Source organism: Rhyacophila brunnea, unplaced genomic scaffold (assembly GCF_057557595.1).
Source record: "Rhyacophila brunnea isolate RB1 unplaced genomic scaffold, BYU_Rbru_1.0 scaffold_17, whole genome shotgun sequence".
NCBI classification, from domain to species: Eukaryota; Metazoa; Arthropoda; class Insecta; order Trichoptera; family Rhyacophilidae; genus Rhyacophila; species Rhyacophila brunnea.
The window spans coordinates 37,763,742-37,778,652 of NW_028232827.1; the positions used below are offsets into that span (position 1 = coordinate 37,763,742).

Genomic DNA, 14,911 nt, shown 5'->3' on the forward strand with positions numbered 1-14,911 from the left:
TGACCAAGTCCGATCCTAATAGGATCATATTATGGGCCTCCACAGAGTAGAGGTTTGTATTAACAGATTTTGTTTTTTACGAGAAATGGATGTCAGCCACTTGCTCAACCTATTAGGTCCATATCCTGACTCAAACACAAATTGAAAAACAATATGTGTGCTTGCCAGACCCAGAATTCGAACCTGAGACCTGAACCTGATATTCCAACGCTTAAGCCGCGCGGCCACCATGGGTGTAATACTTAAACTAGCTTAAAGAGTGACAGAAATATCGATATAATTGGGGCAAAATCCTGAAAATAAGGGTTGTTGGTTGACCATGCATTATGTATCAGTTCAAAACCAAATGTAAATTCTGTAGCATAAGCTTTACTCAAGAAACACAGGACGTTCTAAAGACAAAAAAATTCAATGGATGGCTGACGATCAGGCGCGAAAGCTGTCACTGTCATGTGGTCACATCACAGCGCATTCGTATTAAAACGATTCGGTATATAATTACAGCGGTTCGTTGCAAGTTGCTTTACCTGTGCACTAGTCTTTTTAACATGTACCATTTTGCTCATTGAATGTGTTGATTATTCCTTAAAAATAATTTAAGCAACTTTTTGCAAGTTTTTTTTTACTCAATAAAATAAAACAAATATTTTAAATCGTTTTTATTGTTTTCTATTAAAAAATATTTACATATCTACTTAATTTTAAGAAAAATTGTACATTAAAAAAATATTACCTACCTAAATTGTACTTACAAAGTCACATTTCAATCATTATTCATACTTACCGTATTATTAACATGTCAACAAAATTAAATTGCAAAACATGCTATGATTAATATACAGTAAAATATAATCACTACATCGAGGAAATCAGCTCTAAGATACATTAATGCGCTCATCCATTCTTGTCCAGATGGCCAAAATAGGAGTCACATAATGACATAGTTTATTGGGCATCTATATTTTAGCCAACTGGCTTGGCACAAAGGCCGACTATTCTATAAAGTATTATATAATCTTTATATTCGAATCATAGCATATTTGTGCACATAAATTCAGGAGATAAGGATTAAAGTAGTACAATTGAAAAATGAGTTAGGAACAATTTTCATATCACCAACAACCAAACATGCAATTGCTTTGTATCGTAAAAACATTGGATTGCACACCATGAACTTCCACGTGGATACAATGAAGTCATTATTTTCATAGCAATGTATCTAGTTTTAATGTTTTTGCCTGACTAGTATCCCTTCAAACACTTAAAACAATAATAAATATTAAAAAAATATCAACATTTTTTATTGTAATGGATCATTTGCAAGCAAGACATCATATTATTTTACAGAATCTTATATAAAAAATTTACAATGGCATACTTAAGTTTGTAAGTTTGAAGCCAATTTACTAAACTTGGTAACTGGCGCACTTGCACTAATTCAATCCTTATCTCAAGTATCTATAATACATTTAAAAAAAAAAAAACAAAAATATTTTTACTGTCCATTTGTAGATTAATAACTTTAAATGCAAATAACACTAGAAATACTTCCTAAGTACTAAAATATACTTGAAAGTGTCACTTGATAATGATATTAACAGCCACATTACAAAAATACGAGGAGTCAGATCTCTTGCAGCATTTGTGTATGAACAATAATAATCGTCACTCTGGAATGACTCATTAAAAATCACTGACACAAACATTTGCAAGAAATTCACGGCTCAATGTCAGTTTAGGCGAACATATCTTCCCTGTCGGCCGACTGCATTCCGCCATCTTCCATGGAAGAGAAGTTCATGAAATGGGCAGGTCGGTGCACCTCGTGGTAGAACTCTCTAGGGTTTCCCAGTTGGACTGTGTACTTCATGTTAGGATCATGCCGCACACCTATATAACATGACAATTCATTGATTAGCAATCGATCAGGGAGAAAGTCTTCCCATCAACGTTTACACCGCACAAAAATAACAATGAGAAACTAAGATTATTTTGGATTTAGTACATCAAAAAATATTTTAGAGTTCCCATTTCGAACATTCATGGCGAGTAGAAGACAAAGTTAAATAAATATTCACTTGAACACAAATGAACACTAACAGATGTTTACGAGGACAAGTTACAGAAACAGCAATAAAAATATTGTCTATGTAAGTTTAATACCGCGTATGAGCCAATATGTTCAAAATATGTATTTTTGGCGCTCTCGGTTAAACGGCACAAGCCGCATTGATTGATACATTCAAATTTTGAAATTGACCAATAGACTACTTGCACTCGGTTAAAATCAATACCGCGCATGAATTATCCATACTAAAGAAGCAAGCAAGACCGCGTATATCCCAAAATCCAATACAGCGGACGAGCGGAGAGTTGCGGCAATACCGCGTAAGGTCCAACTGATTTACAAAATAATCCTATGGCAATAAATTTGCACCGACGCATACGATAGTAAAAATATATTTTCTAATATAAAACAGGAAGACACGATAAACTGCACATAAATTTATTTTTTATCTTTTTTATTGACGAAATTGCAAGGTTTTTTGTCCCTCCTGAACATTTTGACAAATGGTTCTTCCGGGGTATTAAACTTACATAGACGATATGATAATTTTGTGATAAAAACTCACCCATGAAGTTATAATTCCAGCTTCCCTGCGCGGGTACCATGAAGTAGCCCAGGAATCTATCAGAGAGCAGCATCTGAACCTTCTCGTAGTGGCTGGGCAGATATCCTTTGGGATTGTTACCCTTGTCTGTGTTCCGGCTTCCCCATTCGAAGCCGGACGGCGTCAGCTTGTAGGCCGTGAGGGAACACGAGCCGGGTGTAAAGGAGCAAGTGATGATGATTGTCTTTTCACCATCCCACGATGGATTGTCTGACATTATTTTAGCATGAGTCGTTATGTCCTAAAAAAGAATATGGTCACATCTATTAGATTCATAGTGAAGAAGTTCAATAATTATGGTATAATTCCTAACTCAGCTTATTTATTATGACCGCGTCACGAAAATATGAAACAGTCACCGACACTTAGAATGACCTACATGACAGATAACACGCGGCGAGCGGTGCGGGGCTTCAGCGATACAATCAGTTGGTTTGATATGTTTGCGCGAAGTGGACGCGGTACGCGGCGGATACTCATTGAACAAAATGGGTTGACTGCTTAACTCTTCATATAAATGATGAAATTGTCCATGAACGTATCCACTTCTTTGAGATACATATTTCTGTAAAATTTTGTATTTAAAATTACCCTTCCGTCCGTCCATGATGAATATGTGATGCCAACGTGACTGGGAACGTAAGACAACGTTGCCGCTTCGCATCGTTTCGCTTTATATCGCTTCAAACCACGTCATAATCGCGTTTGCATCGACTTTGCCTAAATAAGACGCGAATGTCGGCAGTTAGTAGAATCGCGCGATGATGACAGCAGTCACTTTACAAAGGTGAGACGGTTGACGGACAGGTATTCTGTAGTGACTGTACACACACTTTATTATTGACGGTCAGTTTTTGACTCACTGTTCAGGACTTACTATCTTATATTTTTGTAAAATCTTATTGAGCGGGCTGTTTCAAATATATTTACACAACACATTAAGATTTGTTTACATATCTACATAACATGTGCGCAGCAAAAAAGATATAATGATTACATCAATATAAACGGTTCAAACCTGAGGTGATAGCTGCGGCAGCTCATTAGGCTGTGTGTGCATCCAGCCGAGAGGTTCTAGGTCTGCTAGATGCGGATGGACAGGAGCCGCCCGTGGAAGATGAACGGCTTGATGAGTGCCCCACTGCGGTGGCAAGACAGCAGCCCTCACCTCCCACACCTGAGGGTTGTCAGCTGGACTGCGCCCGTACAGGTAGCAGGCGATCTGAGCTCTCAGATCTGATATTGTGACGAATTTCTTGAGTAGATTTTTAGGGAGAATATAGGTGTAGCCAGTTTCCTTGATGTCGTCGGAACTTACGTAGATGTGATTCGTGCGAAGGTGGAGATTCGTGGCGGATATGGCACGAACCCTCCATTCTGTTTTCGAGCTGAGGAAAAAAAGACAAAAAAATATAACAAACTGTTATATATATCGATGCTATATTCTTTTATTTCATAATGAATAATAAAATATTCAGCCGCAGCTTGTCTAATGTCAGCTCCAGCATTGTAACAAATGCATGTAAAAAGTTACCCATTCAAATGCAGCAACTGAGACAGACGGCAGTGACAGGCATCGTTACCATAGACAATAATATATGTACAACTTTTATAGTGATATGGTGTCGCACGAGACATGTGGCATTACTGCTTTCTTACCAGTAGTGCCGTGAGTTTATCTTGGAAATAGCTGCAGATTTAATAATTTATAGAATATGGTGTCGAAATATGCCTGCAGTTTTTGACAGATACAAGAGATATGATAACAGAGAAGTTCGCTACAAATGAATCAATAATATGAAATAAATTGCAGCTATTTTAAACATGAGCGATTTCTGTTTCCCTTTCATAATATATTATGTAGTAGGTTTAATTTAAGGTGATGTCTCTAGGTAAAGTTGTTATCGAAAAATAGCTAGAAAAGTTTCTATCGGGTGGTAAGAATGAATGACATAAGATTTATTATCAAAATTACGATAAAAATATACGTAAATCTATTACCTAGCGAAACGCTAAACGTAAATTGGAAGTTATTATATCCTTATATCTTTTTTTTCAAATTTAAAAAACATCGATTTAGAGGTTAGAAAGCATGCAATTAAAATCGAAAAATCTCGGTTTAGACGCAATTTATCGCAAAAAAGGCTTAGCGTTTCTATTAAAAATATTATTTATTAATTTTTACGGCAGTTATTTAAATTTAATCTTGTATTTTTGTATATTAACGAATCGATAGAAATCGAAACCATAATAATTGCTCAAATTGGCAACATGCTGACAACACTTAGCCGACGCTTGGCCGTATGGTGCTGCTGTCGTGGAATTATTTGGAAACAAAATATCTCCATACAAAATACACACACAACCATAACATGACGTTGAAAATGAAACTCACACATAGACAAGACAAAATAACATTTTTCTGCTTCATTTTGGCTAGAATCAGTTTGCGGTAAAACTTCGAGGCGAAATTGCCATATGAATAAAAATAACTTTATAATTAAAATTACAATATTTACTTAACCCGGCCGCCGCGTCAGTTTCAATATGAAAGGGGCTCTCTCTGCGGTACCATTTTTCTAAATGCTATGCTTCGCTATATTATGATAAATACGGCAATTAAAAATAGCTGGTATTACTGTTATCATGCCTAGATACATAAGGTTCGAAGTGCCACACTAAAAAATAGAATCGATTGTTGAATTTAGCTGTGAATACTTGAATAAAATCGTCCATAGTCCCTTGTACCGAAAAAATACGCAGCCATGTTTGTGACGTAAAAACGCGTCATTGAGATTGTGCGCCTATGAAAAGAAATAAATCACTGACACTAATTTTATTTTAGTCATGTTGGAAACACTTAAAAATGCCGTTAAAAATATTGAAAATAATAGCTTTTATTGTGTCGCATATTATTACAAGTTTTATGGGTCGCGTAAAGTTGAGTCCACAGTGGTTGAAATATGGTAATAATTCCTTATGTTCTTTTTTTAGTGTAATTTGGATTTTTACTAGATTAAACTTTTCAGTTTTATTGAGCATTGTGTTATGTTAGTGATTGTCGTTTTATGTTTTATAAAAAAAACAATATTTATTTTGTAAAATCTGCTGCGTGCTTGTAAAAGTGCTATAAAAACATTTATTGCGTGAGGTTTTAAAATTTTATAAACATTAAATTGCATACAAAGATAATATGTAATATAGTTGAAGAGTCAATATTCCATGATTTACATTTTATATTATGTTGTATACCCTGTATACCCGTGTGTTTTTTTTTATACTTACGTTTATTTATACGTTTTATATATTCCTTCATAGTAGTTCGTAATTTATTGGTAAAACTCGCAATCGTCCTAACTAAAATATAATAATATATTATATTTTTTCATTCCGTGTGGACGTATCTTTACGACATATTTACGACTTTCAATAATGAGCTCGATTTATGACTTTCAAACAATTGGGGTGACACATGACGACATGACCATGAGTAATAAAAATAAATGACATAATCCAGAACACAAGTTCAAGTACATATTTATAAATATTTCGACGACACAGGTTCGGTTTTTTGGTTGTATTTTATTCCCGCAAACATGGTGTTGTAAAGATCGCGGTGAATATTCAACTTGACACGATAAATCACTCGGCGCACACTCAACTCGAATGAAAATATTTTGTATACCTAGTGCGCAGGCGCTGAAAAATACCGCGTAGATTTGAACTGATGCAATCATACCGGCGAATCTCAATAGATTGAGAGGGTTCGAAAGATCGATGTTTATGAAATTAAAACAACATATTTTTGACAAAGTTAAATAGGTGGAAGTAGGCGGATGGATCGGGCTATTTTTTAATAAAATTCTCAATGCCGCATGAAAAATATTTCTTGCGTTATCCACAGGTCAAGGTTTGCGTATCTGACTGCTATACGGTCGCCCATGTGTTACGTACTAGCTGTATCCTACTGGAATACGGTCGCCGGGAAAGGGTTAATATACGTAGGAACCTGCCTATATTCAAAATTTGAAACTGCGAATTATTTGCAATTAGTATTTGCTTAAATTACAACTGTTTTTTATCATTATTTATGATAAAAATAATCAACAAAATAAACAAATCTCGCATTTTAACATATGGTAGCATTCGTGCTTTCGATCGAATATCGGGTTTATAACAATTCTTCTTTATGTCACGCAGTTTTGATTGTCAAACAAACATTCAAAAATTATTTAAAAGAGTTACATATAGGTACTGTATTTTCAATCACCATCATGCATTTATCATCAATATATATTATTTTAGGCGTAGACTCATCGTTTTCGTAAAATTATAAATACTTTACGTCAGTTTGAGGTTATGTTTATGACAAATGTCATCAAGCCTATCTTGTACGTTTTGTAAATTATCTAATAGATAGTGAATTTTTTTCATTCGCATAATATGATTGTAGAACCGAATTTAATAAAATAAAATTTTAATTTCATTCAAAATTACTGAAACTTGTCTCGAAAATGTATCTCATAATCATCATTATAATTATTCACAATGCTGTACAATGTAACCAATGATTGATTATAATCAAATATTTTATGTGCTTTCAAACACGTGTCCGTGTTTTTAACACAACATAATCGTAAATTGAAAACGTTATCTACAGTGATAAGTTTGACACGAGTATATGAATGTAATGAGGTTATGTTTTTTTGTTTACATATAGATAAATCTTTTAATACTGATGAACTCGACGAAATATTGGACGACAGTGACTGCGAAGTCGGCGACGGTTACGAGTCCGACAACAGCGACGACATTTACATTCGACATTTACAACGTTCGACATCACAATCCAGGGTTCTTCCCTGGCTCACAAAATGGTAGGTTTACAATTTTATAATATATTTATTGGTTTTATATACCATCCGGTCATACACTAGATTCATTTTCATTACATGCTTTGGCATAAAAACAAGAATTCATTACATCTTGTACACATGATGTAGCGATTGTCTCGAATGAGGAGTTGATGGTTTGAATAGTAAACTTCAATCAAAACATATTATTACCCATCATTATTTGTATTTTTACTGCTAAATACTTGAATTAATGAGGAAATATGGATTATGTAATAATATTTTTTTCCTATTGTTTCAGTATGCCGAATGCTGGTCCGGAATTGGAGGAAGATTTGTTGGCGAGAGGGCATGTTGCTGACAATGTACTCAGCTCCTTTTTCGAATACTTCAACCTCGCTCTCTTCGAAAAAATAGCTGAGCAGACAAATTTATATTCAGCACAAAAAAGGGACTTGTGGTCGGTGAATACGAATTCGAAATTCATATTCACCGGCATCCAAATTATGATGGGTACATTAAGGTTTCCGCAGACTCGAATGTACTGGTGTTATGATCTAAGCATTCCAATCATTAATCAAGCAATGCCCAGAGACGGGTACTTCGAACTGCGGAATCACTTTCATTTTGCAGATAACACCGCTGACCGCACGGGCTGCACAGATAAACTTTGGAAGATTAGTCCCTTTTTAAGTGAGGTTCTAAAAAAATGCCATACTTTGCCCAGACCTGCTCATAACTCCATCGACGAGCAAATGATGCCGTTCACTGGCCGCTGTAGACACAGGCAATTTGTGCTCAAGGTGATGTCTCTAGGTAAAGTTGTTATCGAAAAATATCTAGAAAAGTTTATTAATCGGTAGATATATATTCAAAAGTAATGAGAAAAATAAAATAAAAAATTAAGATGTATCGTGGAGTTCTATATACCAAAAATACGTGTCAAATTCGGTACATTTCTATCGGGTGGTAAGAATGAATGACATAAGATTTATTATCAAAATTACGATAAAAATATACCTAAATCTATTACCTAGCGAAACGCTAAACGTAAATTGGAATTTATTATATCCTTATATCTTTTTTTTTAAATTTAAAAAACATCAATTTAGAGGTTAGAGAGCATGCAATTAAAATCGAAATATCTCGGTTTAGACGCAATTTATCGCAAAAAACGATTAGCGTTTCTATTAAAAATATTATTTATTAATTTTTACGGCAGTTATTTAAATTTAATCTTGTATTTTTGTATATTAACGAATCGATAGAAATCGAAACCATAATAATTGCTCGAATTGGCAACATGCTGACAACACTTAGCCGACGCTTGGCCGTATAGTGCTGCCGTCGTGGAATTATTTGGAAACAAAATATCTTCATACAAAATACACACACAACCATAACATGACGTTGAAAATGAAACTCACACATAGACAAGACAAAATAACATTTCTCTGCATTTTGACAAAAATCAGTTTATCAGTTTGAGGCGAAATTGCCATATGAATAAAAATAACTTAATAATTGAAATTACAATATTAACTTAATTTACGTAGAAACCTGCCTATATTCAAAATTTGAAACTGCGAATTATTTGCAATTAGTATTTGCTTAAATTACAACTGTTTTTTATCATTATTTATGATAAAAATAATCAACAAAATAAACAAATCTCGCATTTTAACATATGGTAGCATTCGTGCTCTCGATCGAAGATCGAATATCGGGTTTATGACAATTCTTCTTTATTTGGCCATTATTAGGTATATTGTTTGAAAACAGGAAGGAATCGACTCATCAGTAACATTTTTGTCAAGTAAGTAAACTTTTCAGTGTATAATAAATAATATTATTATCGTACATAAAAATGACAAACTATGTCACGCAGTTTTGATTGTCAAACAAACATTCAAAAATTATTGAAAAGAGTTACATATACTGTATTTTCAATCACCATCATGCATTTATCATCAATATATATTATTTTAGGCGTAGACTCATCGTTTTCGTAGAATTATAAATACTTTACGTTAGTTTGAGGTTATGTTTATGACAAATGTCATCGAGCCCATCTTGTACGTTTTGTAAATTATCTAATAGATAGTGAATTTCTTTCATTCGCATAATATGATTGTAGAACCGAATTTAATAAAATAAAATTTTAATTTCATTCAAAATTACTGAAACTTGTCTCGAAAATGTATCTCATAATCATCATTATAATTATTCACAATGCTTATACAATGTAACCAATGATTGATTGTAATCAAATATTTTATGTGCTTTCAAACACGTGTCCGTGTTTTTAATACAACATAATCGTAAATTGAAAACGTTATCTACAGTGATAAGCTGATAAGTTTGACACGAGTATATGAATGTAATTAGGTTATGTTTTTTTGTTTACATATAGATAAATCTTTTAATACTGATGAACTCGACGAAATATTGGACGACAGACTGCGAAGTCGGCGACGGTTACGAGTCCGACAACAGCGACGACATTTACAACCTTCGACATCACAATCCAGGGTTCTTCCCTGGCTCACAAAATGGTAGGTTTACAATTTTCTTAATAATATATTTATTGGTTTTATAGACCATCCGGTCATACACTAGATTCATTTTCATTACATGCTTTGGCATAAAAACAAGAATTCATTACATCTTGTACACATGATGTAGCGATTGTCTCGAATGAGGAGTTGACATATTATTGCCCATCATTATTTGTATTTTTACTGCTAAATACTTGAATTAATGAGGAAATATGGATAATGTAATAATATTTTTTTCCTATTGTTTCAGTATGCCGAATGCTGGTCCGGAATTGGAGGAAGATTTGTTGGCGAGAGGGCATGTTGCTGACAATGTCCTCAGCTCCTTTTTCGAATACTTCAACCTCACTCTCTTCGAAAAAAAAGCTGAGCAGACAAATTTATATTCAGCACAAAAAAGGGACTTGTGGTCGGTGAATACGAATTCGAAATTCGTATTCACCGGCATCAAAATTATGATGGGTACATTAAGGTTTCTGCAGACTCGAATGTACTGGTGTTATGATCTAAGCATTCCAATCATTAATCAAGCAATGCCCAGAGACGGGTACTTCGAACTGCGGAATCACTTTCATTTTGCAGATAACACTGCTGACCGCACGGGCTGCACTGATAAACTTTGGAAGATTAGTCCCTTTTTAAGTGAGGTTCTAAAAAAATGCCATACTTTGCCCAGACCTGCTCATAACTCCATCGATGAGCAAATGATGCCGTTCACTGGCCGCTGTAGACACAGGCAATTTGTGCTTAACAAGCTAAATCCTGTAGGCCTTAAAAATTTTGTTCTCGCGGCCAGAGATGGATTAGTGATAGATTTTCACATATATGTAGGGAAGGGAACGGTATCAGATGGAGATATGAAGCAGTTCGGTCTGGGCGCAAGTGTGGTCAAGTTACTCTGCCGGACTCTCCCCAATCCTCCTGCATTGTCTATACTGATCGTTTTTTCACTAGTTTGAAGCTCGCCGATTCGTTACTTCACGACAAAATGTTCTTAACTGGAACTGTCAGAAGTAATAGACTCGGCGATGTGATTAAGAAATTAAAAAAACGATAAGGCAATGCAGAGGGGAGATTGGGATGAGAAGGTTCGGTAGGATGACAAAGTCTGTGTAGTCAAGTGGAAAGAAAATAAATCCGTGTTATTATTTTCCACTGCGGTCGGCAGTACTCCTGTTGGTACCTGCATGCGATGGTCGAAGGAAGTAAAGAGGAAGATCAGTGCCACTCAGCCGGCCATTGTAAAGCACTACAATATGTCGATGGGTGGCATTGATCTTTGCGATCGGATAATTACTTATTACAGGACTGCGATGAAGACATGCAAATGGCCTGTGAGGGTTTTTAACCACTTTGTGGACTTGGCGGTGGTAAACTGTTGGCTAATGTATATGCGGAATTGTAAACTAGAAAATGTACCCCGAAAGGATATTATGGGACTGTTGTCGTACTGAATCAGATTAGCGAAAGCTATTATTCGGTATGAAGATCGGGTAGCCAACATTTTAACACTGCCAGCACGAGGTCGGCCAAGAAACATGTCGACATCGCAGGTAGACACAGAGCCACCAGCTCGCAGGAGAACGGTTGTCCCCCAACCGATCGCTGAGGTATGTTTGGACAGCGTTGGCCACCATTCAGCATCCGTGTGCAGATACCCTGGATGCAAGTCCCGCACCAGGTATATTTTCATAAAATGCAATATATACGTGTGCACAAAATTTTGCATTGAGCTGTATCACAGTATAGGATGCAGCTCAAAGCAATTTTAAAGTACATATTTAGGGTTTTATTTCATAATTTTAACTAATTTTAAGTGTAAATATATTTAATTATCCTATTTTCTATTTAATTATCTATTTTTATTGTGTAATGTTCTATTAAAATTGACCACTCCTATGAACAAGTTGTTTTCTTTACCTTCCCTAAGTTTATAGAGTAGGTAATATTCATCTGCAGTGTGACCTGGTATGTGCATATAGTATATTTTACTTTATAAAATAAAAAAACCTAAAAAAAAATTTTTTGTCAATAGACTAATACTTCTCTTCCATAAAATCAAAGAAATATTTTTTTTGATGGCTGGTTCTCCCTCGGGTCTCAAGAGGTTATATTAGAATATATTATTATATTCTTAAATAATAATATGTAAATGAATTTTTGTCTAGCAATTTTTTTCATCTAGAATTCCATTCCATTGGCAACTTTAATTTACTTTTAAAATTAGTTATGGTAACTCACTGCCATCTGATTGAAACTGACCAAAGTTTTTAGTAACAGATTTTTAGAAATTCATGGTAGATGCCTTTAAATATAAATAGATGGCGTAAAAGTCACATTATATGTGTTATTTAGGCCAAAGACATCGCCTTAATGTCTGACAAAAAGTAAAGTAGAATAGTTAACGAACCTGAAGGTTTGCGATTCATAATTGCTAGTGGTGCTGGTGATGATCTCATCTCCGTGTTTGTTGACGGTGCGGGTTGTGGTGGCCGTCAGCTGGCTTTGCTCCTTGCTCTGCTTCTCGATCTCGGCAATCTGCTGCCGCTGGGCTGACGGCGCCGAGATCTCCATTCCCAGGATTATGTCTCGAATCTCAGACTGCGTAAGCGATGCCACATTCACGCTGGAACACACAAAACAATTTTATCAATACCAACTCAATGCAGAATTTCAGGACCAAAATGATGCCTGTTGGGTGTTTGCATTCTAATGGTATCTCTTTACAGTAGCAAGTCTTTGCACCATACGATGCCTCAGAATGACGGTACACAGCTAATAACGGACAGACGATGGTTTGACTTCAAAGGTAATGAGGAGATGTGGAAGCCCACCATGCAGCCTCCTGTCACATCTAAGATGTATATCATACAACGAACTTATCGATCTCTTCACTTAAACCATTTGGTAGTTTTATATCAGCATTTGAGGACTATAATATGTTTGTATTGTGGTACAACAAACTGACATGATTCTTAAAATAAGATAAGAATGAAATAAAAAACAAGTCTCACTTGTTCTTCTTTCCGTAATCGGCCAAGATGAGGTCCTTGAGCTGCACCTCCACTTTTATCCACTCCTCATCAGAGAGGGAAGGCCAGATGTGATGCGGCTCCGTCACCGTCGTCTTGTCGGGTTTCAGCAGTACTTTAGTGCGCTCCGTATTCACGTGCAGGGCGCGCAAAATTAGAATCAGACGGGAGAAGGCCTGAAAATTATTTCAAGCTGCATTCAAACAGTGGTCATTTTATTCAATGAGAACCTATTCATCTGGAACCCACCGAAGAATTCTTAGAGTACTCAACTTCCAATCGTACCGGAATCGATTCTGTATTCGAAAGGAAAAGCCAGATAAGTCTAAAGCCGTGTACATACATACAACAACCTCATAAAATATTTATTATAATTGCAGTTTGAAATTTGTCTGCTGCACTTATAAAGACAACCTTACGCACAAAATTCATACAGAGTAAAAATGTTAAATTCTTTCCAGACGGAGCCCCCCCCATAGGCAAGTCAATGTATGGATATTATCATAATTAATTTTGCTACAACTTGTTCAAATGTGTTGTTCCGCCAACAGCTTTATTTTTATCACTTTTCCCAATATTTAATGGGTGAGTCAACATTGACAAGAGTCAAAGATGGAACCAAACGAGGCAACTTTCCACCCAAGTCACTGAGAGTTGGATCGGGCTGTATTAGAAATATTTCTATTTCATTTACAACTGAATGTAAAAATTCAAACTGACATTTCTCGATCAGACCTGAAGGCCAATTCTTGAATGAAGCAGTATTACCGGTTGCACAACCTAAGCGCAAACCTACTACAACGAAGTATATTAAAAGTCGACCGGTGGTGTCGAGTACAGTATGCAATTTAACTATACACGCTTTACCGGTAGAGGCGCTAGTAACTCTCCATTTGACTTTGACATATTATTAAACGTCAAAAATTTGTTTGTAAAAGTATTAGTTTGTGTTTAAATTCTCACTTAAATATTTATTGTGATTTTGTAATACAGAAACACACATGTTTGTTTGCAAAATTCAACGGAAATTCCGTGTTGTAATATTGTTATATTGGAGACGTAACTAGCTTGTTTAAAGATTAATTGGCTACGTACTTCAACAATGAATGATTTAATCATGCAACGTTAACGGTAAGTACTGATTAAATATGAAGTCATTACCAAAATGGATAAAAATGTTATTTAATTTCCATGAAATTCACAAACGGTTCGTTTTGGCATGTTTACTTTCTATCTTACTCTAACGCACGGATATAAGGTATAAGCATGCTGAATGCTTTCTCACTCGCACGAATGCATTTCGTTCAAAGCTTTATACACACAATTTCTCCTGTAAAACTAAAAATTTTACGTGCTTCATTAAAGCGGTGTTTTTTACTGCTTCATTCAAGAATTGGCCTTCTGACAGTGAGAGTTATTTAATTTGGGCATAAATGAAACAGAGTGAAATGAAAGGATACTTACAGTGTAAGACGAAATAGTTTTCAGCCAGTCATCGTAGAGATTGAAGAGCACCATTTGAGGCTCGGTGGCCTTCAGAATAAGGTCACCGAACTTCTCCACTTTGAGGCATGCCTGGAACGGAAGTTGCAGCTCCGAACCCTTGATCACGATATTCGGGAAATCCAACAGATGCACCTGTAAACACGTTCTTCATTTTAACAATGGAACATTTTTACATTATTGGACTTGTATGAATGTAAATCTTTATAAATCCAAAATAGGACGTCATCATCTATGGTCTGCTAGTCAGTATCCTTTAATATCATCTAGTAAAGCCTCAATTACATTGAGCT

The 14,911-nt window shown here is 35.4% G+C and overlaps 1 protein-coding gene across 1 annotated transcript in view; it reads right to left on the minus strand.

Moving 5' to 3' along the window:
* Nucleotides 1–644: 644 nt before the first annotated feature.
* The window catches only part of Prp8 (pre-mRNA processing factor 8), a 43,598-nt gene continuing 29,331 nt past the window's right edge, over nt 645–14,911 (minus strand). The window contains exons 29-34 of the mRNA XM_085945009.1: nt 14,580–14,753; nt 13,098–13,291; nt 12,494–12,709; nt 3,691–4,060; nt 2,634–2,913; nt 645–1,890 (exon numbers count right to left, since the gene is read on the minus strand). Of these exons, the coding sequence (XP_085801135.1) occupies nt 1,736–1,890; nt 2,634–2,913; nt 3,691–4,060; nt 12,494–12,709; nt 13,098–13,291; nt 14,580–14,753 (1,389 nt within the window). The 3' untranslated portion in view covers nt 645–1,735. The remainder of the gene's footprint in view (nt 1,891–2,633; nt 2,914–3,690; nt 4,061–12,493; nt 12,710–13,097; nt 13,292–14,579; nt 14,754–14,911) is intronic.